Source organism: Mustelus asterias, chromosome 11 (assembly GCF_964213995.1).
Source record: "Mustelus asterias chromosome 11, sMusAst1.hap1.1, whole genome shotgun sequence".
In the NCBI taxonomy this organism is placed as follows: domain Eukaryota; kingdom Metazoa; phylum Chordata; class Chondrichthyes; order Carcharhiniformes; family Triakidae; genus Mustelus; species Mustelus asterias.
The window spans coordinates 68191005-68212777 of NC_135811.1; the positions used below are offsets into that span (position 1 = coordinate 68191005).

The following is a 21773-nucleotide window of genomic DNA, read 5'->3' on the forward strand; positions in this document are numbered from 1 at the left end:
ACGCAGCCAGCATAATTAAGGACCCCACGCACGCCGGACTTTCTCTCTTCCACCTTCTTCCATTGGGAAAAAGATACAAAAGTCTGAGGTCACATACCAACCGACTCAAGAACAGCTTCTTCCCTGCTGCTGTCAGACTTTTGAATGGACTTACCTTGCACTAAGTTGATTTTTCTCTATATCCTAGCTATGACTGTAACACTACATTCTGCACTCTCTCGTTTCCTTCTCTATGAATGGTATGCTTTGTCTGTAAAGCGCGCAAGAAACAATACTTTTCACTGTATGTTAATACATCTGACAATAATAAATCAAATCAAATCAAAGTATTCTGCCACCACTCCAGGGAGTGCAGAACACAAAATCTACATTGACGGTTCAGTGCAGAACCCAGGGAACACTGAAATGCTTCTCGGGTGAGTATAAAAGATGCTGTGTGGCACTAGGTGAAAAATGGGGAGTTTCCCCTCATGCCATTGCTAAAATTTATCCTTCAATTATCATCATATTATCCGGTCTTTGCCACATCGCTGTTTGTGGGAGTTTACTGTGCACAAACTGGCTGCCAAGTTTCCTACATGACAACAGTGACTACCCTTCAAAAACACTTCACTGGTTGTAAGAAGCACTGGTTCGTTGGGAAGTTGGAAAAAATATTGCCAATGCAAATTCCTTTTTTCTTTCTTCACTCATTCCTGAAATTCTGAAAACTATCCTGGTATTGTTTGGGGACCAGTTTTTCTGATTGGGTTAAGTGTTTCAGCCAATCAAAAGCTCAGACTCTGAAGATCTCTGGTGCAAAGGTCGATCTTTGGCACAGTTTTCACCAAAATGGCTGCCATTGTGGGGCGCAGTGTCACTGATGGAGGCTGAGTGGTTAGGATCACAGACCAGTGTAGGAGGTTAAGATTTCACCATGAGTGTCTGAATGCTGTGCAAGATGCCAATGAATTTGGTGTTCTCTAAACAGTCCAAGAACAGCTTGCATCTCTGAGAAAGCCAGGCAAACACTTCAAGTATAGAAAAGCCAATGATCAACCAAAGATCAAAGAACAAAAAAAATTACAGCACAGGAACAGGCCCTTTGGCCCTCCAAGCCAGCACCGACCATCATAGAAACCCTACAGTGCAGAAGGAGGCCACTCGGCCCATCGAGTCTGCACCGACCACAATCCCACCCAGGCCCTACCCCCACATATTTACCTGCTAATCCCTCTAACCTACGCATCTCAGGACTCTAAGGGGCAATTTTTAACCTGGCCATTCAACCTAACCCGCACATCTTTGGACTGTGGGAGGAAACCGGAGCACCCGGAGGAAACCCACGCAGACACGAGGAGAGTGTGCAAACTCCACACAGACAGTGACCCGAGCCGGGAATCGAACCCGGGACCCTGGAGCTGTGAAGCAGCAGTGCTAACCACTGTGCTACCGTGCCGCCCCTGTTGCCTGACTGAACTAAAACCCCCTACCCTTCCGGGGACCGTATCCCTCCATTCCCATCCTATTCATGTATTTGTCCAGATGCCCCTTAAAACTCACTATCATACCTGCTTCCATTACCTCCCCGGCAGTGAGTTCCAGGCACCCACCACCCTCTGTAAAAAACCTGCCTCGTACATCCCCTTTAGATCGCCGATATAATATTCCTCTTCAATTCCCACAGGTAATTTCTGTAAATATTGTAGCCAGTAGAGTTTGGTGTCTCCAGTGACACAGCCGTAACCACCGGAGCACAAAACACACTCTCCAAGACTGGGGGGACAATCCCCACAATCCTCGCATTGTTGGCCTGGGAGTTTACCCCACCACACTCACAGTTGGTGTGGATTGTAAAGTTAGGCACTTAAAAATATGCTTAATTGAACCAATGCTTGTTTCAAAACAAGCAGCCCCGAACCAAGGGCGGAACTTTCCATTTCCCTACAATCCCTACAGTGCAGAAGGAGGTCACCCAGCCCATCACGTCTGCACCGACTCTCCAACAGAGCATCTTACCCCATAACTCCACATAGTTACCATGGCTAATTCCCCTAATCTACACATCTTGGGACACTAAGGGGCAATTTAGCGTGACGAATCAACCTAACGCACACATCTTTGCAATGTGGGAGGAAACCGGAGCACCTGAAGGAATCCCACGCAGATACAGGGAGAACGTGCAGACTCCACACAGTCCAAGCACGGTGATGGTGGGCGGTGTCAAAGGCACCCACGTTGCTAGCCAAATGTCAGAACCCACGCCTGATTCCAAGTTTGGAAGCTCATTATTTATGCACAGGCAAGGATTGTGCCAAATCGACTGGTGTGCCCCGAGCTGATATCTGCCCGCCATCAGCTGGTAGGTTCGAAGGTTCCAGTGCCACCAAGGTCATTGCAGACATCAGGACGTAGCAGTCAACAGGCTGCCTCCACTCCTGCTGAGAATATTGGGGTTGCACCAAGGTGTGGTGGTAGGGTTAGGAAAGTTAAGAAATGTTGATATTGCTTTTGAGTCGCGGGTTGCTCTCACTGTAAAGAGATTATACTTTGTGAATACATTTGATAGTTAGGTGAATGCTTTGGTTAGCTGAAGATTTTGTGTCCCGACTGTTGGCTTGATTTCTCGCTCTAGAGTATTTCCAGAATTTTGTTTCTATTATAGGTTGCCAGCATCCCCAGTATTTGGCTTTTTTTTACTCTTTCCAACTTGGTTTCAGTGCCTGATGCAAAGTTCTGGCAGAGTGGAACTGATCCAGACAAACGTGGCCACTGGGCACATTTCCAAAGCAGCAGCTTTTCATTTAGCTCAGCTACAGGCCACCCTCAGCCCACTGAGCCAATCATCTCAACGCTTTGTGTCTTTATCCTGCCTTGCCAGGCCGGGATGGGGGAGACAGTACAGAGCGCTGTGCTGGAAACATCAGCAGTCCTTCCTTACAATCGGGAAGCACAAGGACCCCAGCCATTCACTGCCAATATCAATGTTTGGATGTGGGATCCAAACGTAATATTTACAAATCTACTAATGACAAAAAAAACTAGGTGGGAATCTAAATTGTGTGGAGGACACAAGGAAGCTTCAAGGGGATTTGGAAGTGAAAGTGTCTAAGTGAATGGGAAAGAACATGGCAGATGGAATATAACGTGTGAAGTTCTCCAATCAGTGAGGCAGAGTATGTCCTGAATGGTGAAAGATTGGGAAGTGTTGATGTCCAGAGGAACCTGGTGTTCTTCTTCATAAGTCACCAAGAGTTAGCATGCAAGTGCAGTTGCAATTAGGAAAGCAAATGGTATGTCGGCCTTTATCACAAGGGGATTTGAATACAGGAGTAAAGAAGTCTTGCTGCAATTGTATTGAAGTTTAGTGAGGCCACACCTGATGTATTGTGTACAGGTTTGGTCTCCTTATCTAAGGAAAGATATATTTGCCACAGACAGAGTGCAACAGAGTTACTGCTTGGACTTTTGAGATGGTCCATTTTTTCATTCTTTTGTGGGACATGGGCGTCGCTGGCTGGCCAGTATTTATTGCCCATCCCTAGTTGCCCTTGAGAAGATGGTGGTGAGCTGCCTTCTTGAAATGCTGACACAACTGAATGACTTGCTGGGCCATTTCAGAGGGCAGCTGTGGCTCTGGAGTCGTACATAGACCAGATTGGGTGAGGATGACAAATTTCCTTCCCTAAAGGACATTAGTGAACTAAATGGGTTTTTCTGACAATCGACAATGGTTTCATGGTCACCAGTAGATTCTTAATTCCAAATTTTTAAAATTGAATTCAAATTCCACCATCTGCTGTGGTGGCATTCGAACCCGGGTCCTCAGAACATTAGCTGAGTTTCTGGATTAATAGTCTAGCGATAATACCACTAGGCCATTGCCTCCCCAATGAGGCTGAATCCTATGAGGAGAGATTCAGGGAACTTTATTCTCTAGAGTTTTGAAGAATGAGAGGTGATCTCACTGAAACTTATAAAATTCTTACAGGGTGTGACAGGGTGGATGTGGATAGGATGTTCCCCCTGGCTGGGTGAGTCTTTGGAATTCGTAACCCGAGGGGCTGCAGAAACTGATTAATTGTGTATGTTCAAGACAGAAATGGATGGACTTCTGGATACCATTGATGTCAAGGGATATGGGGATAGTGCGGGAAAGTTAAGGTAAATGATCAGCCATGATCTAATTGAATGGCTCGATGGGCTGAATGGCCTACTCCTGTTCCTGTGTTGCTAATTCATAATTACGTTAAAAACAAACAGATGATAAAACAAGTTAAAAGCAGATGGTAAAGTAACAAATGTTGGGCCTAGCGGTTCAAGAGGTTAGCTCACCGTCACCTTCTCAGGGGCAACTGGGGATGGGCATCAAATGCTGGCCTTGCCCAGCAACGTAAATTCACATGGGATACTGGGTAATTTGATAAAAGTGGATTCAAAATTGGCTCAGTTGTAGGCGACAGAGGGTGATGACAGAAGCTGCATTAGTGACTGGAAGCCAGTGTCCAGTGGCATTCCACAGGGATCTGTGCTGGGCCCCCTTTTATTCATCATTTATATAAATGACATTGATGATTATGTGGGTGGTAGGATTAGTAAGTTTGCTGATGATAAAAAGATTGGCCGGGTGGTTAACAGTGAGGCGGAGTCTTGGGCTACAAGAAGGTATAGATCGAATGGTCAAAGAGGCAGATAAGTGGCAGATGGAATTTAACCCTGAAAAATGTGAGGTGATACACTTTGGAAGGACTAATTTGACAAGAAAGTACTCAATGAATGGTAGGACACTAGGAAGTTCTGTGGAACAAAGGGACCTTGGTGGAAGGGCATGTTAGTAGGGTGGTGACAAAGGCATATGGGACACTTGCCTTTAACAATTGAGGCATAGATTACAAAAGCAGGGAAGTCATGTTGGAGTTGTATAGAACTTTGGTGAGGCCACATCTGGAATACTGTGTGGCGTTCTGGTCACCACATTATCAGAAGGATGTGATTGCACTGGAGGGGATGCAGAGGAGATTCATCAGGATGTTGTCTGGGATGGAACATTTAAGCTATGAAGAGAGATTGGATAGGCCTTGGGCTATTTTCGTTGGAAGAGAGAAGACTGAGGGGGTGACCTGATCAAGGTGTTCAAGATTGTGAGGGACATGGACATTGTGGATAAGGAGCAGCTGTTCCCCTTAGTTGAAGAGTCAGTCATGAGGGGACATGGTTTCAATGTGAGGGAGAGGGGCAGGAGGTTGGGGGGGTGGTGTGGAGAAGAACATTTTTTACCCAGAGGGTGGTGACAGTCTGGAATGCGCTGCCTGGGAGGGTGGGAGAGGTGTGTTGCCTCACATCCTTTAAAAAGTACCTGGATGAGCACTTGGTACATCATAACATTCAGGACTATGGGCCAAGTGCTGGTAAATAGGATTAGGTGGGAGTTCAGAAACTCCAGGCTCAAATCTCACTCTCGGACTAGATGTCCAAGGGAGGTGCGTTTATAAATGTGGCCAAGCACTTACTGACTTATGCATCTTCCAACATGTGTCACAGGCAGGTAGCAAGAATAGGAGAGATTCCTGGTCAGCCGTGTGATGGAAAGAAAGTCACTATTCATAGCTCCAGATTACAATGTCGAAGTGCATCTTGCCACATTCCAAATGCAAAAATGTTCAAGCCCTGATAAGTATGGTTTCCCCCAAGCTGCCAATGTTGTGCCTTGGCCAGCAACAGAAGTACATCCAAACATACGAATTAGGAGCAGAAGTAGGCCATTCGGCCCCTCGAGCTTGCTCTGTCATTCAATAGGATCATGGCTGATCTGTTAGTGTTTGGAGTTCCACATTCCCATTTGCCCCCAACAATCTTTCATTCCCCTGCTTAACAAGAATCTATTTACCTCCACCTTAAAAATATTCAATGACGCCTGCCTTCACCACCTTCTGAGGTAGAGAGTTCCAAAGTCACACGGCCTTCAGAGAAAGAATTCTCCTCATCTTAGTCCTAAAAGGGCGACCCTTAATTGTAAAACAGTGTCCTCTCGTTCCGGACTCACCCACAAGAGGAAACATCCTTTCCATGTCCACCTTATCAAGACTGTTCAGGATCTTATAGACTTCAATCAAATCAGCACTTACTCTTCTAAACTCCAGTGCCACCAATCTGCTAACAACCTACTAACCATGGAGCAGACTATTCATTGCCTTGAACCACTTCCATTATTCAATTAATTAATAGCCAATCTACATTTCAACTTCATTTGCATGCCCTTTGACCTGTAAACCTCGATATTCTTATTCCAAGGAAAATCTAATTGCCAGTAAATTGGGGTTGTTCTCACTGGAAAGACGGAGGATGAGGGGTGACCTAATAGAGGTGTATAAAATTATGAAAGGCATAGATAGGGTGAACGGTGGGAAGCTTTTTCCCAGATCGGTGGTGACGTTCATGAGGGGTCATAGGTTCAAGGTGAGCGGGGTGGGGGGGGGGGGGGGTTTTAACACGGATATCAGAAGGACATATTTTACACAGAGGGTGGTGAGGGCCTGGAATGCGCTGCCGGGCAAGGTGGTGGAGGCGGACACACTGGGAACGTTTAAGACTTATCTAGATAGCTACATGAACGGAGTGGGAATGGAGGGATACAAAAGAATGGTCTAGTTTGGACCAGGGAGCGGCGCAGGCTTGGAGGGCCGAAGGGCCTGTTCCTGTGCTGTATTGTTCTTTGTTCTTGTTCAGTGTAAATCAGAGTGTTCTAGATTTCCACTTCCCGTTTAGAAAGAAACGCTTCCCAACATCATTTCCAAATGACTCTGTTCAAACTGGAAGATTCCAAATTCCCCCTGGGAATATTTTTGCTATATCTACCCTATCAAATATTTTTATCAATCTAAAGATCACAATTATAAACACTTGAAATGCGAAAATGAATCAAGTTACCCTGAGCACCGGTTCCTTAATAAACACACGAGATTTAGGGAGGAGCAGGAAGGAGAGGGATATCTCTTGGCATTGAGAAGTGTGTTACAATAGCTAAACACAGCAAAGTAGCCAACATTGGCCTCCTACCTACCTGCACATCCCATTCTGTGGCTTCACTGCCCAACACCAGGGCTGTTCAGAGACTGGAGCAAATACAATCTCCCCCTTGTTCATGTGCAACACAAGTCTTCACACACACTTTGCCTCCAAGGCAATACTCTCTCTAATCCATCCTGTAGCACTGATAGCACGCAGTAACAATCTGTCAGCTCACAGTACCTCAGCCAAATGACCAGTCCTCAAGGGCCAGCATAGAGATTGCGCCAATCATTTAGCTATTTGACTGCGTAGGGCTTTACACCCGAGATCGATCCTGTGAAGAGTTAGCTATGGCACTGCATGTTGCACCATTGCCCAAGTTCCAGCAGAGCATGATCCAGGCTGACATCCCAGTGCAGTACTGAGGGGGTCTATTTAAACCGGGGCCCAGTCTGCTCTCGAGTACATACAGAAGATCCCACAGCACTATTTGGAACAGGAAGATCCCTCTGATATTCGAGCCAATATTTATCCCTCGGACCACATCACTAAAATAGATTACCTGGTCATTACCATGTTGTTGTTTATGGGTGCTTGCTGTGCACAAAGTTGTTGCTGTGTTTCCGACAATACAACAATGATTTCACTTCCATCAGAATCTTTAGGATGTCCTGAGGTGTGAAAGGGGCGATATAAATACAAGCACAGCACACACACAGACATGGACACACACGCACATACAGAAGCCCACACACACGCAGGCACACAAACTCTTGCGCAGACACACACACACGCGCAGACACACACACGCGCAGACACACACACGCGCAGACACACACACGCGCAGACACACACACGCGCAGACTCACACACGCGCAGACTCACACACGCGCAGACTCACACACGCGCAGACTCACACACGCGCAGACTCACACACGCGCAGACTCACACACGCGCAGACTCACACACGCGCAGACTCACACACACGCAGACACACACACACGCAGACACACACACACGCAGACACACACACACGCAGACACACACACACGCAGATGGGCACACATTGTTGCACCATTAAATACAGTTAGAAAACGCAACTCAGGCTAAGGGATTAGACCAAAAGCTTTCTGATTTTTGGAACTCGGTTCCAGATTGCCCATCGAGCAGCTCAGATCAGCTCCTTGTTTTAAAATATAGAAAGGAAGAGGAGAACGACACAGCTGCAATCCAGCTGGGACTCTGCTGAATCTAGCAGGAGCTGAGACCATTAGGCCCCCCTCTCCCCCCGACCCCGGGGCCATCCCCCCACCCTGGGCTGCTTTGTAGTGTCCCCACTTGGAACAGTGAGGCAGCTATTTGTAGACGTCAAGCTTCTTACTGTCACAGCCGTGCTCCCTGCTGGCTTTGGGGTCATTGTGTAACATTCTCCAATGTGTCTGTCCACTGAAGTCAATGCTAGAGGAACATAACCAGCCACTCAGCTGATATCACTCCAGTTACAGCATTGACAAGATGGATTCCCCCTGCCCACCATGTCCGGGTATTTGAGGAAGGTGCGTAAAGAGGAGCTGGAGGGGAAATCAGCAGCGAGGCACCTGGGAAAATACATGATTGTCCACCCTGGAGGCAGCGAGTGTCTAGAGTGGGACCAGAAACCAGGCAAAAGGAGAAAGTAAAAGGGTATTTGTTAATGCAGACTGAATCAAGAGCTGTGCCATTGCTTTCCTTCCCCTGAAATGTTATATTCATTCATCCCTTTCTCTCTGCACCCATTGGCCTGAGTTTTACGCTCCCCAAACAGGTTTTGAGCCAGTGTTTGGGGGTGGGGGTGGGGGGGGGGGGTGCATGCAATGCACGCAGACACACACACACGCAGACACACACACACGCAGACACACACACACGCAGACACAACACATACACACGCAGACACATACACACGCAGACACACACACACGCAGACACACACACGCAGACACAACACATACACACACAGACACACACACGCAGACACATACACACGCAGACACACACACACGCAGACACATACACACGCAGACACACACACACGCAGACACACACACACGCAGACACACACACACGCAGACACACACACACGCAGACACATACACACGCAGACACACACACACGCAGACACACACACACGCAGACACATACACACACAGACACACACACGCAGACACATACACACGCAGACACACACGCAGACACACACACACGCAGACACACACACACGCAGACACATACACACGCAGACACAACACATACACACACAGACACACACACGCAGACACATACACACGCAGACACATACACACGCAGACACACACACACGCAGACACATACACACGCAGACACATACACACGCAGACACACACACACGCAGATGGGCACACATTGTTGCCCATCAACAATGGGCATGCAATTGCATCCGGCCCCCCAACTGGAATCAATGTTACATTGCAACGGGCAGGGGCTCGGAGGGGGAAGGGTGGAGCCTGACCTTGCTCCAATTGTCCAATTAATGGCCATTTAACAGTCTTTTCCTGCCCAAGCTCCATTTTTACAATAGTGGGCGGATGACAGATCAGGGAAGGTTTGGGAAAATGTTAAAACGTACATCGTGGGTGAGAAATGGGGGTGAGTCACCATCAAAAGCAACCTTCTGATTGTTGGGACCATCCTAATAATAACCTGGGGACCGAAGTAGTTCCCTCATCCCCTGTATATAGTTAAAGACAATTAATGTACAATTAACACTCCCCCCAAACACGCTCCATCTTACACATGTTCATTCTAACATAGAGCCCCTCCCCCTCATACTTACTCTTCCAATCCAGCCAATCAAATCAAATGAAACAGCCAAAGTCATCCTGAAAGATGAACTCCATTCCAGTCAAGCAGAACGTGGTATAAACTGAGAAAGCAACAGGCATTCTGCCCCAATGAGTGGTGATGAACTGGCTGGGCAAGAGACCAATACAGATACAAGGATGGCAGCAGAGGCTCCCATCCAGTCCTTGCAGAGCACTGAGGAGGAGGGGATGGGGTGGAGGGAGCGAGAGAAAGGGAGACAGAGCAAGGGAGAGACCGAGATTCCAAAATTACCACGTAATCAAGGGGCAAAAACAAGCAAAGATCAATGAAAAGTACAGCACAGGGTCAGGCCCTTTGGCCCTCCAAGCCTGCGCCAATCATGATGCCTGCCTAAACTAAAACCGTATGCACTTAGAGTCCGTATCCTCCCATTCCCATCCTATTCATGTATTCATCTAGTTGCCCTGGCAACGGTGGCACGGTGGCACAGTGGTTAGTGCTGCTGCCTCACAGTACCAGGGACCCAGGTTCAATTCTGGCCTCGGGTCACTGTCTGTGTGAAGTTTGCACATTCTCCTCGTGTCTGCATGGGTTTCCTCCCACAGTCCAAAGATGTGCGGGTTAGGTGGATTGGCCATGCGAAATTGACCCTAGTGTCAGGGGGATTGGCAGGGTAAATATGTGGGGTTACGGGAATAGGGCCTGGGTGGGACTGTGGTCGGTGCAGACTCAATGGGCTGAATGGCCTCCTTCTGCACTGTAGGGATTCTATGTTTCTATGAAATGCCACAATCGTACCTACTCCCTGGGCAGCGCGTTCCAGACAGTCACCACCCTCTGTGTAAAAAACTTGCCTCGCACATCTCCTCTAAACTTTTCCCCATGCACCTTAAATCCCTAGTACTTGACTTTTCTACCCTAGGAAACAACATCTGACTATCCACTCTAGTCTATGCCACTCATTATTTTGTAAACCTCTACCAGGTCACCCCTCAACCTCCATCATTCCAGTGAGAACAAACCGAGTTTATCCAACCTCTCCTCATAGCTAATACCCTCCAGACCAGGCAACATCCTGGTAAACCTCTTCTGCACCCTCTCCAAAGCATCCACATCCTTCTGGTAGTGTGCTAACCAGAATTGTACACAATATTCCAAATGAGGCCTAACTAAGGTTCTGTACAGCTGCAGCATGACCTGCCAATTTTTATACTCAATGCCCCAACCAATGAAGGCAAGCATGCCGTATGCCTTCCTGACGACCTTATCCACCTGCGTTGCCACTTTCACTGATCGATGGACATGAACACCCAGATCCCTCTGCCTGTCAATACTCCTAAGGTTTCTACCATTTACTGTACAATTCCTACATGCATTGGACCTTCCAAACTGCATTACCTCACACTTGTCCGGATTAAACTCCATTTCCCTGCCCAAGTCTCCAACCAATCTATATCTTGCTGTATCCTCTGGCAATCCTCTTCACTATCCACAACTCCACCAATTTTTGTGTCACCTGCGAACTTACTAATCAGACCAGCTACATTTTCCTCCAAATCATTTATATATACACTACGAACAACAAAGGCCCCAGAACCGATCCCTGTGGAACACCGCTAGTCACAGCCTTCCATTCAGAAAAGCAACCTTCTACTGCTACACTCTGCCTTCTATGGCCAAGCGAATTCTGTATCCATCTCACCAGCTCTCCTCTGATCCCGTGCGACTTCACCCTTCATATCATGAGGTATCCTGTCAAAGGCTTTACTGAAGTCCATGTATACAACATCCACTGTCTTTCCCTCATCTATCATCTTCATCACTTCCTCGAAAGACTCGATCAAGTTAGTGAGGCACGACCTCCCTTTCACAAACCATGCTGTCTATCACTAATAAGTCCATTTATTTCCAAATGTGAGTAAATCCTATTCCTAAGAATTTTTTCCGATAATTTCCCTACTACTGATGTAAGGCTCACCAGCCTATAATTTCCTGGTTTATCCCTGTTGCCCTTCTTAAACAAAGGAACAACATTGGCGATTCTACAGTCCTCTGGAACTTCACCTATAGCCAATGAGATACAAAGATTTCTGTCAAGGCCCCAACAATTTCCTTCCTTACCTCCCTCAGTATTTTGGGGTAGATCCCATCAAGCCCTGGGGACTTACCTACTTTAATACTTTTCAGGGCACCCAACCTCCTCCTTTTTGATATCGACATGACCCAGAATATCTACACACCCTACCCTAGGCTCCTCATCCATCAAGTCCCTCTTTTTGGTGAATACTGAGGCAAAATATTCATTTGGTATCTCGCCCATTGCCTCTGGTTCCAAGCATAGTTCCCTCCACTATCCTTGAGTGGACAAACCCTTTCCCTGGCTACATACATCTTTACATACGTATAAAATGCCTTAGGATTTTCCTTAATCCTGTTTGCCAAGGACTTTTCATGACCCCTTTTAGCCCTCCTAACTCCTTCCTTAAGTTCCTCCCTACGTTCTTTATATTCTTCAAGGCTTCATCTGTCCTGAGCCTTTAGACCTTACAAATGCTTCCTTTTTCGTTTTGGCAAGGCTCATAATATCCCTCGTTATCCAGGGTTCACGATACTTGTCACACTTATTCTTCGTCCTCACAGGTACATGCCAGTCCTGAATTCCAATTAACTGACATTTGAAAGACTCCCACAAGTCAGATGTTGATTTACCCTCAAACAGTGCAGAGGTGGGGGAGGAGGAAATAAATGCAATAACTATCACTCGAAAAAAGGTTCTATGGAAACTAAGAGGGCTAAAGGTCAAAAGGTCCCCTGGACTTGATGGGTTGCATCCAAGGTATTAAAGGAAGTAGCTACAGAGAGATAGTGGATAGTAGTAATCTTCCAAGAACGCTTAAATTCTGGAAAAGTCCCAAAGGAATGGAAAATTGCCAATGTAACACCCTATTCCAAAAGGGAGGGAGACAAAACAATTAACTATAGGCCAGCTATCTTAACTCCTGTCATTGGGAAAATGTTAGAGTCTATTCATTTAGAAAGCATAATATAATCAAGCAGAGTCAGCATGCCTTCATGAAGGGGAAGAATTACTAGAATTCCTTGAGATGGTAATGAGCAGGATAGATAAAGGGGAATGAATAGATGTAATATACTTGGATTTCCAAAATGCATTCAATAAGGTACGGCACAAAAGGCTACTTTTTAAAAGATTTATTCGTGGGATACGGGCGTTGCTGGCTGGCCAGCATTTATTGCCCATCCCTAGCTGCCCAAGGGCAGTTGAGAGTCAACCACATTGCTGTGGCTCTGGTGTCAATGTAGGCCAGACCAGTTAAGGAAGGCAGATTTCCTTCCCTAAAGGACATTAGTGAACCAGATGGATTTTCCAACAATGGTTTCAAGGTCATCAGTAGATTCTTAATTCCAGATTTTTTTTATTGAATCCCTGCCGTGGTAGGGTTTGAACTTGGGTCCCCAGAACATTAGCTGAGTTTCTGGATTAATAGTCTAGCAATAAAACCACTAGGCCATGGCCTCCCTATACCTTAACAAGATAACAGCCCATGGTGTTGGGGGTAGTATATTAGCATGGGTAGAGAATTGTCTAATTGATAGAAAACAGAGTTGGGATAAGAGGAGCATTTTCAGGATAGCAACCTGTAACTAGTGAAGTGCCGCAGGGCTCAATGCTGGGGCCACAATAATTTACAATACACATTAATGATTTGGATAAGAGAAGTGAATGTACTATTGCCAAGTTTGTGGATGACAGACGAATAGCTGAAAAGGCAAGTGGTGAGGATGACACAAAGAGTCTACAGGTTAGGTGAGTGGGCAAAAACTTGACAGATGAAATATAACATTGGAAAGTGTGAGGTTATGCACTTTGGTAGGAAGAATAAAGGAGCTGAGTATTGTTTGAATGGAGGAAGACTGCAGGAAGCTGCAGCACAGAGAGATTTGGGGGCCTTGTGAATAAATCACTAAAAGCTAGCATGCAAGTTCAACAGGTAATAGGGAAGGCAAATGGAATGTTGGCATTTATTTCAAAGAGAATGGATATAAAAATAGGCAAGTCTTACTAAAACTGTACAAAGCACGAGTTAGACCACACCTGGAATGCTGTGAACAGTTTTGGTCCCCTTATCTCAGGAAAGATATACTGGCACTGGAGGCAGTTCAGAGAAAGTTCACAAGGTTGATCCTGGGTATGGAGGGATTTTCATATGAAGAGAGGTTGAGTAGGTTGGGCCTGTACTGATTGGAGTTTAGAAGAATGAGAGGTGACCTTATTGAGACATATTGGATTCTCAAGGGCTTGACAGGGTCGATGCTGAGAGGTTTGTTCCCCTTGTGGGAGAGTCTAGGACCAGAGGGCATAACCTGAGAGTAAGAGGTCGCCCATTGAAGACAAAGATGAGGAGGAATTTCTTCTCAGAGGGGAGTGAATCTGTGGAATTCTTTACTGCACGGGATTGTAGAGGCTGTTAAGTACGTTCAAGGCCGAGCTAGACAGATTTTTAGTCAGTAAGGGAATCAAGGGTTATGGGATAAAGTGGGAAAGTGGAGTTGAGGATTATATCAGATCAGGAATGATCTCATTGACTGGTTGAGCAGACTCAATGGGCTGAATGGCCTACTTTTGCTTCTACATCTTATGGTCTTATAGTGAGGGAGAGACAGCAGGAGGGATAGAGAGAGTGAGCAGGAAGGATAGAGGGAGGGAACAAGAGGGATAGGGAACAGGAGGATAGAATCATAGAATCATAGAAACCCTACAGTGCAGAAAGAGGCCATTTGGCCCATCGGGTCTGCACCGACCACAATCCCACCCAGGCCCTACCCCCATATCCCGACATATTTACCCACTAATCCCTCTCAGGACACTAAGGGGCAATTTTAGCATGGCCAATCAACCTAACCCACACATCTTTGGACTGTGGGAGGAAACCGGAGCACTCGGAGGAAACCCACGCAGACATGGTGAGAACGTGCAGACTCCACACAGACAGCGACCCAAGCTGGGAATCGAACCCAGGTCCCTAGAGCTGTGGGGCAACAGTGCTAACCACTGTGCCACTATGCCGCCCATCAGGATAGACAGAGATAGAGAGAGGGAGAATGTTTATCAGAATTAGTAAAACCTGATTTTAGTCTGAAGCACCTTTCAAAAACAGAATTGTATTATTTTGCTATTTCACAAATGTCCCAAATTACTGACTTGGGGTTCTGAGGGAGCAGCAGGGGTGGGGAAAGGCCAGTAGGTCCCAGAGTCGGTGGGAGTGAAGAGGAGGGGTGAAGGGTCAGCTTTAGGACACTCATTGGGAAGTGAATTTCCAGGGAGGATGATGGGCAGAAACAGGAAGGGAGGTCGAAGACGGGACATTAAAACCATTCAAGAAACAGCTGGGCTGCAGTCATGGAATCACCGGGGATGGGTTTGTGGGAGGTTTGGATTCTTCACGCAGACCCACTTGGTGACTGATGATTATGAAATACTTGCACAAGATAAAAGCAACCTGCTTATCGTACAGTGAGGTTTAGCCTGACATTGCTGTGCTTTATCAGTGCATGTTCAAACGTGATGTACTATCTGGAATCCATTGCTGAAAGGGGGTACAATAGAGAGGCAAATATTGAAAATAAATTAGCTAAATACTTAATTAATGTCTCATCAGCACCAGTTAAACATCTGCAGGATTTCTCCTGCCCTGTGTGCCTGGTTTCGGTAACTCAAACAATGCAGCCAGCCCCCTTCACCAACCCCTGCAGCACCTGCTGACTAATAACAAGAGGTACAACAGGCCAGTCTGCAAACAGAACACCCGTCACACAACAAGACACCAGTCACAACTCGCAAATTCACTATCTTCACTTTGGTTCCAGTCACGCACTTTCCAGAGTTTCATATTGGCTGTCGAGTCCTGTGTTGGGAGTATCACCAGGTTAATGGAGAGGTCTGGAACTTTTTGACTTGGCTGCCACTTGATCCAATCTATTACCAACAACAACTTGCATTGGTATGGCATGTTTAATGTAACAGGACATCCCACGGCCTTTTCAGAGACTCATTATCTGCTAAAATTTGACACTGAGCCACAAAAGGAGATGTTCATTCTGGTACCCAAAGCTGGGTCAAAGCAGCTACTTTCAAAGTGAGTCTTAAGGAGTAAAAAGACACAGAGGGGTTCAGGGAGGGACTTTCAGAGTTTAAGGCCTTGTGCTGAGGACACCATCCCTGGCTATGGCCAGCAGAGATGATGTCGCAATCGTATACAGTCAGGAGAGAGAGTTGCCTTAGGATCAGCATCAACTGTAAACTCCATAACGTCTCATAGCAAAGAAGCAAACACAGGCAAGGAAACCTCCTACTGGTTACCACCTACCAACTCACCCACCTGCTGAAGGAGCAGTGCTCCGAAAGCTCGTGATTCCAAATAAACCTGTTGGACTTTAACCAGGTGTTGTGGGACTTCTTACTGTGTCATTAATGAACCATCCACCACTTGTAACTTTCTTATAAAGTGCTTGTTGCCAGAGTCTGTGCTCTAGCCTCAGCTAGTGCCTCAATCAGACAGAAGCTGCAGTGACAATTAGCCCAAAAACCCAGCCATGGACAGCTCAGCCACAGCAGATCCTTCAGGGTGTGCACCCTTGCACCACATCCCAGAATGCACGCTTGTGTCATTTAAAATAGAAATCTGCTCTGACCGGCAGATTCCCAATTGAAATTAAACTCAGTAGACACGACAGTACAAAGAACAAAGAACAGTACAGCACAGGAAACAGGCCCTTTGGCCCTCCAAGCCTGTGCCACTCATTGGTCCAACTAGACCATTTGTTTGTATCCCTCCATTCCCAGACTGCTCATGTGACTATCCAGGTAAGTCTTAAATGATGGCAGCGTGTCTGCCTCCACCACCCTACTTGGCAGCGCCTTCCAGGCCCCCACCACCCTCTGTAAAAAACGTCCCTCTGATATCTGAGTTATACCTCGCCCCTCTCACCTTGAGCCCGTGACCCCTCATGATTGTCACCTCCGACCTGGGAAAAAGCTTCCCACTGTTCACCCTATCTATACCCTTCATAATTTTGTACACCTCAAAGTTTTGTACAACCCAACCTTTGGTTTTGTACAATCCAAAGACCTCCTCTTTATCAGTCATTCTTCAATCCTCAATGGAATACCCAATGAAAGACACTCAGCAGATATTACCTACACAAACTGTGCCCAATATAGAACTGTACATGCTTTGAAACACACAACCCGGGCTTAACATTGTACAAACTGACAGCAGACTTTCCACTGCTTTATCACGATATGGACACAGATATGTACTGTTCACCATGGAGAAGGACAGTGTAAGTAAAGAAAGCAGGGAGGGGGGCTGTGATATAATTGAACCGATTAGCATTGAGAGGGAGGGGGTGTTAGTGGTTCTAATGGGTTTTAAAGTGGATAAATCCCCAGGCCCAGATGAGATCTAGGCTGCTGTGTATGCAAGGGAGGAGATTGAGCAGCTATGATGCTATTTTTCAAATCCTCTCTGGCCATTGAAGAGGTGCCAGAGGACTGGAGGACATCTGATGTTATTCACGAAGGGAAATCAGGTAATTACAGGATAGTGAGTAGGGAAATTATTGGAGGGATAGAATTGAACTCCACTTGGGTAATCCTGACCCATTTGATATCTTCACCGATCTCAGTGAGATAGTCCCCCATTAGCTCCTTTTGTAGGAACAGGGGCCATTGAACCGCTTGAGCCTCTTTCGCCCTTCAATTGACTCACCTTGCTTCCATATTCCTCAGCTTTGCAATTTTCAGTTGGTCCCCCGCCTCGTATCTTTCCGTATCTTTTGTGTGAAGATTGAAGAATCCCAATTTTCCTACCCATTCCCCTGGCTCCAGGATTCAGCCTAGTGGCTCTACTTGAGTTGGTGGTGAGCACTCTAGTCTCTGCGATTGTCTTCCCTTGTTCATAAGGCCAGAGTTGGATTGACTGCTTGCAGAAGTGTGTACCAAGCTGCTGCTGATGTGCTATCAGTCTGAGCATGTGAACCCAGTGTGTACAATGTGAGTTTAACACATTGGTTGCCTCGGTGTAACGAGGAGTCGCTCGGACTGAAGGTTGCATTGCAGCTTGCACTGAGCTGGGGCACCAATCAGGACGGTGTGAATTGTGCAATGTGGAATACATTACTGAATAAGTAGCTTCTTGTGTGTGTGTGTGTGTGTGGGGAGGGGGGGTGTGGCGGGGGGGAGGGGTGTGAGGGTGTCACAGACAGATATAAGTTCTGCCATTTTCAAGGTCTTTGTTCAGTTTAAACATTTTTAGAAATATCGATGAGCAGGTCCACACTTATTTTACAAAATATGCATCTTGGGATCTTAGTCCCTGACACTATTTTTGTGACAGTGGCTCAAGGTGAATATCACCAAGCTCACACATCACTGATTCAATGCTCAGGGAGAGTCAGTGACACTCAGTGTGCCCTCCCACCCATTGCCAATACTTATGCCAGTGACTGAACACCATGAACGCATGGCCCTGGTTGCATGGGTTCTCTGTACCATTAAACCAAGGCCCGTATCTGGCCCCTGAGGTGCGTGTAAAAGACTCCACTGCACTACCTTGAAGAATCACTGGTAGCCATGATGCAGGCGTTGGACTGGGGTGGGCACAGTAAGAAGTCTCACAACACCGGGTTAAAGTCCAACAGATTTATTTGGAATCACGAGCTTTCGGAGCGCTGCCCCTTCATCAAGTGAGTCACTCAGGTGAGCAGCACTTCGAAAGCTCGTGGTTCCAAATGAACCTGTTGGACTTTAACCTGGTGTTGTGCAACTTCTTACTGTGCCCACCTTGAAGAAGAGCTGCTGGGATACCCTCAGTCTGCTGGTCAAAATTGACCCTGCAACCAACATCAATTAAAAAATAACAAATTTCCTGCTCATTATAACAGTGCTGTCTGTGGGAGCTAGCTGTGAACAAATTGATACAAAAGTTTGAGATCACGTACCAACCAACTCAAGAACAGCTTCTTTCCTGCTGCCATCAGATTCTACCATATATTAAGTTGATCTTTCTCTGCACCCTAGCTATGTCTGTAACACTACATTCTGCACCCTCTCCTTTCCTTCTCTATGTACAGTATGCTTTGTCTGTATAGCGCGTAAGAAACAATACTATTCACTGTATCCCAATACACGTGACAATAATAAATCAAATCAAATCTGGTTGCCACAATTCCTACATTAATGCAGTAACTACACATCAAGGTTCATATGGACTTGAAACATTGAACTATATTTCTCGCTGCACAGATGCTGCCAGACCTGCTGAGTTGGTTCGGCATTTTCTGTTTCCGTCAAGAATACTTCATCAACTGTAAAATCCTGAGATCAGAAAAGACACGAGAGAAACAAAGATTTATCTTCCAGCCACACTCTCTATCCACCGTCAAAAAGGCAGGAAGTTACTCCCGGGATAGATGTGTCACCTGACTCACATCTGGACAATAACTAATGGAATAACTTGCAATGACTTTCTGCTCCCAGAGTCTCAGATGATTTTTAAAACACAGAATACAAGACATTAAGAGGATTTGAGGTCACAGACATTATAGTGTTTCACTCGGCAAATATGTACCGCACCAATCAAGATAGCAAGAGGTTTTTGCAAAGTGGCACCGAGATTGCATTTCAAATACTGAGTCAGACAGGTTTTTGATCTACAGGGAGGGGCGTCAGAGAGAGAGGGGAGTTAAGGCCACACTCACATCAGCTATGATCTGACTGCATGGCAGAGCAGGCTTGAGGGGCCAAATGGCCTCCTCCTGCTGCTAGTTAGAATTGTGAAGCAAAGATAAAAATCCCGGAAAAAACAATGCGCCTATTCCCGACACCTCCTCAGTCAGTGTGTCCCAGCAGCACACTCCGGAGGTGCTGGGGTCAGTGGGCCCCAGCAGCACACTCTGGAGGTGTAGGGGTCAATGTGTCCCAGCAGCACACTCCGGAGGTGCTGGGGTCAGTGTGTCCCAGCAGCGCACTCCGGAGGTGCTGGGGTCAGTGGGTCCCAGCAGCACACTCCGGAGGTGTAGGGATCAGTGGGTCCCAGCAGCACACTCCGGAGGTGTAGGGGTCAGTGTGTCCCAGCAGCACACTCTGGAGGTGCTGGGGTCAGTGTGTCCCAGCAGCACACTCCGGAGGTGCTGGGGTCAGTGTGTCCCAGCAGCACACTCCGGAGGTGCTGGGGTCAGTGTGTCCCAGCAGCACACTCCGGAGGTGCTGGGGTCAGTGTGTCCCAGCAGCACACTCCGGAGGTGCTGGGGTCAGTGTGTCCCAGCAGCACACTCCGGAGGTGTAGGGGTCAGTGTGTCCCAGCAGCACACTCCGGAGGTGCTGGGGTCAGTGTGTCCCAGCAGCACACTCCGGAGGTGCTGGGGTCAGTGTGTCCCAGCAGCACACTCCGGAGGTGCTGGGGTCAGTGTGTCCCAGCAGCACACTCCGGAGGTGTAGGGGTCAGTGTGTCCCAGCAGCACACTCCGGAGGTGCTGGGGTCAGTGTGTCCCAGCAGCACACTCCGGAGGTGCTGGGGTCAGTGTGTCCCAGCAGCACACTCCGGAGGTGCTGGGGTCAGTGTGTCCCAGCAGCACACTCCGGAGGTGCTGGGGTCAGTGTGTCCCAGCAGCACACTCCGGAGGTGTAGGGGTCAGTGTGTCCCAGCAGCACACTCCGGAGGTGCTGGGGTCAGTGTGTCCCAGCAGCACACTCCGGAGGTGCTGGGGTCAGTGTGTCCCAGCAGCGCACTCCGGAGGTGCTGGGGTCAGTGTGTCCCAGCAGCACACTCCGGAGGTGCTGGGGTCAGTCAACCCAATTAAATGGGAAAGCTGAAGCTATACAGAATGGACAGGGGTCTGCGCTGCCCACACATTACCCACCTCTTACCCTGGTACTTCACTGGGGCATTCCCACATTCACCCCCTTTAAAGAGCCAAGCCTGGTCGGTGACGTGCGGGGGATTGGGTGGCACCTCTGCCAACAAGGCAGACTGGGCTTCATCGTGGAAACACCTTCTGCACAAGTTCCCCCCTTTCCGACAGTCTGGTATCTTGCCTTAAAGAGAAAGGAGAAAGAAAGAGAGAGAGAGAGAAAGAGAGAGAAAGAGAGAGAGACTTCCCCTCCCCCATCACAAAAAATAGTCACATCTGTTTTCACTCAATTCAGGACATTCCTTAACTCACTTCATTTTACAGAATGAAGAGTGGAACTTCAGTAAATGCGAATGAAAGGAATCAAATTGTCCACAATCTCTTGTCTGAAATGAGGGCTGCAGCGAATGTTTAACAGAGAGGAAAGTTTGCTGCTGTCCACTGTGTGAGTGTGTGTGTGTGTGTGGCAGTTAAAAGTCTTGAATGAAAGAAAGTTCCCCCCTCCGCTCGTTCTTACCTGGAGTGGCACAGGGCAAGGCAGCGAGCAGCAGCAGGAGGCAGATAAGCCCCTGCCCGGCCAGGGGAGTTTGGCAGCGGCTCCCGGTGCCCATGGCTGGCGGGGAGGAACACAGGAGGACGGGGAGGGAGGCTCACAGACGGCGGCTGCGATCCGAGCGAAAGCCCCGTCTGTCTGCGAATGATTGAGAGAGTGGAGGGAGGCAGAGTCCGCGTCAGCAGCAGCCCCGCAGAGGCAGAGCTCCAGCCTGCCACCCTCTGCATCTGTCTGCATCTGTCCGCATCTGGAACTACCCCCAGCAACACAAATACACTCCAATCATTACAACCCCCAGCAACACAAATACACCCCAATCATTACAACCCCCAGCAACACAAATACACCCCAATCATTACAACCCCCAGCAACACAAATACACCCCAATCATTACAACCCCCAGCAACACAAATACACCCCAATCATTACAACCCCCAGCAACACAAATACACCCCAATCA

General features: G+C 47.5%; 1 protein-coding gene across 1 annotated transcript in view; it reads right to left on the reverse strand.

Moving 5' to 3' along the window:
• Positions 1 to 21521, reverse strand: part of mrc2 (mannose receptor, C-type 2) — a 286794-nt gene extending 265273 nt beyond the window's left edge. The window contains exon 1 of the mRNA XM_078222936.1: positions 21278 to 21521. Within this exon, the coding sequence (XP_078079062.1) occupies positions 21278 to 21371 (94 nt within the window). The 5' untranslated portion in view covers positions 21372 to 21521. The remainder of the gene's footprint in view (positions 1 to 21277) is intronic.
• Between the last annotated feature and the right edge of the window lie 252 nt (positions 21522 to 21773).